Genomic DNA, 512 nt, shown 5'->3' with positions numbered 1-512 from the left:
GGCGAGAGCCCGCCCCTTGCCCCGTGCTGGGGAGCCGAGGAGAGTAAATACAACAGGAGCGCAAAATGGCGGAACCGCCGAGCCCAGTGCACGGCGCCGCCGCTGCCGCCGCGGTCTCGGAAAAAGAACCATTTGGCAAGCTGCAGGCCTGCTCCCGGGACCCGCCGGGCTCTCTGTCCGCAAAGAAGGTTCGGACTGAGGAAAAGAAGGCGCCGCGGAGAGTGAACGGAGAAGGAGGTAGCGGCGGGAACAGCAGGCAGCTGCAGCCGGCGGCACCTTCGCCTCAGAGCTATGGCAGCCCTGCGTCTTGGAGTTTCGCCGCTCTGTCTGCTGCCCCCTCCCCGGCCCCTTCTCGGAGCAGTTTTCCTTTCTCCGCTGGCGCGGCCGCCCCCTCCTCAGCCTCCGCTTCCTTGTCTCAGCCGGTGCCGCGCAAACTGCTGGTCCCTCCTACGCTGCTGCACGCTCAGCCTCACCTCCTGCTGCCGGCCGCTGCTGCCCCGCACAACGCCAAG

The 512-nt window shown here is 67.6% G+C and overlaps 1 protein-coding gene across 1 annotated transcript in view; it reads left to right on the top strand.

Annotated features, from left to right (window-relative positions):
* Positions 1-37: 37 nt before the first annotated feature.
* RSBN1L (round spermatid basic protein 1 like) overlaps positions 38-512 on the top strand; it is a gene marked incomplete in the record, with an annotated part of 71,150 nt that continues 70,675 nt past the window's right edge. Inside the window, 1 exon segment of the mRNA XM_014589352.2 lies at positions 38-494. Within this exon segment, the coding sequence (XP_014444838.1) occupies positions 66-494 (429 nt within the window).

Source organism: Tupaia chinensis, unplaced genomic scaffold, assembly GCF_000334495.1.
Source record: "Tupaia chinensis unplaced genomic scaffold, TupChi_1.0 Scaffold000044_1, whole genome shotgun sequence".
NCBI lineage: Eukaryota > Metazoa > Chordata > Mammalia > Scandentia > Tupaiidae > Tupaia > Tupaia belangeri.
This window is presented reverse-complemented; position numbering and strand designations above follow the sequence as displayed.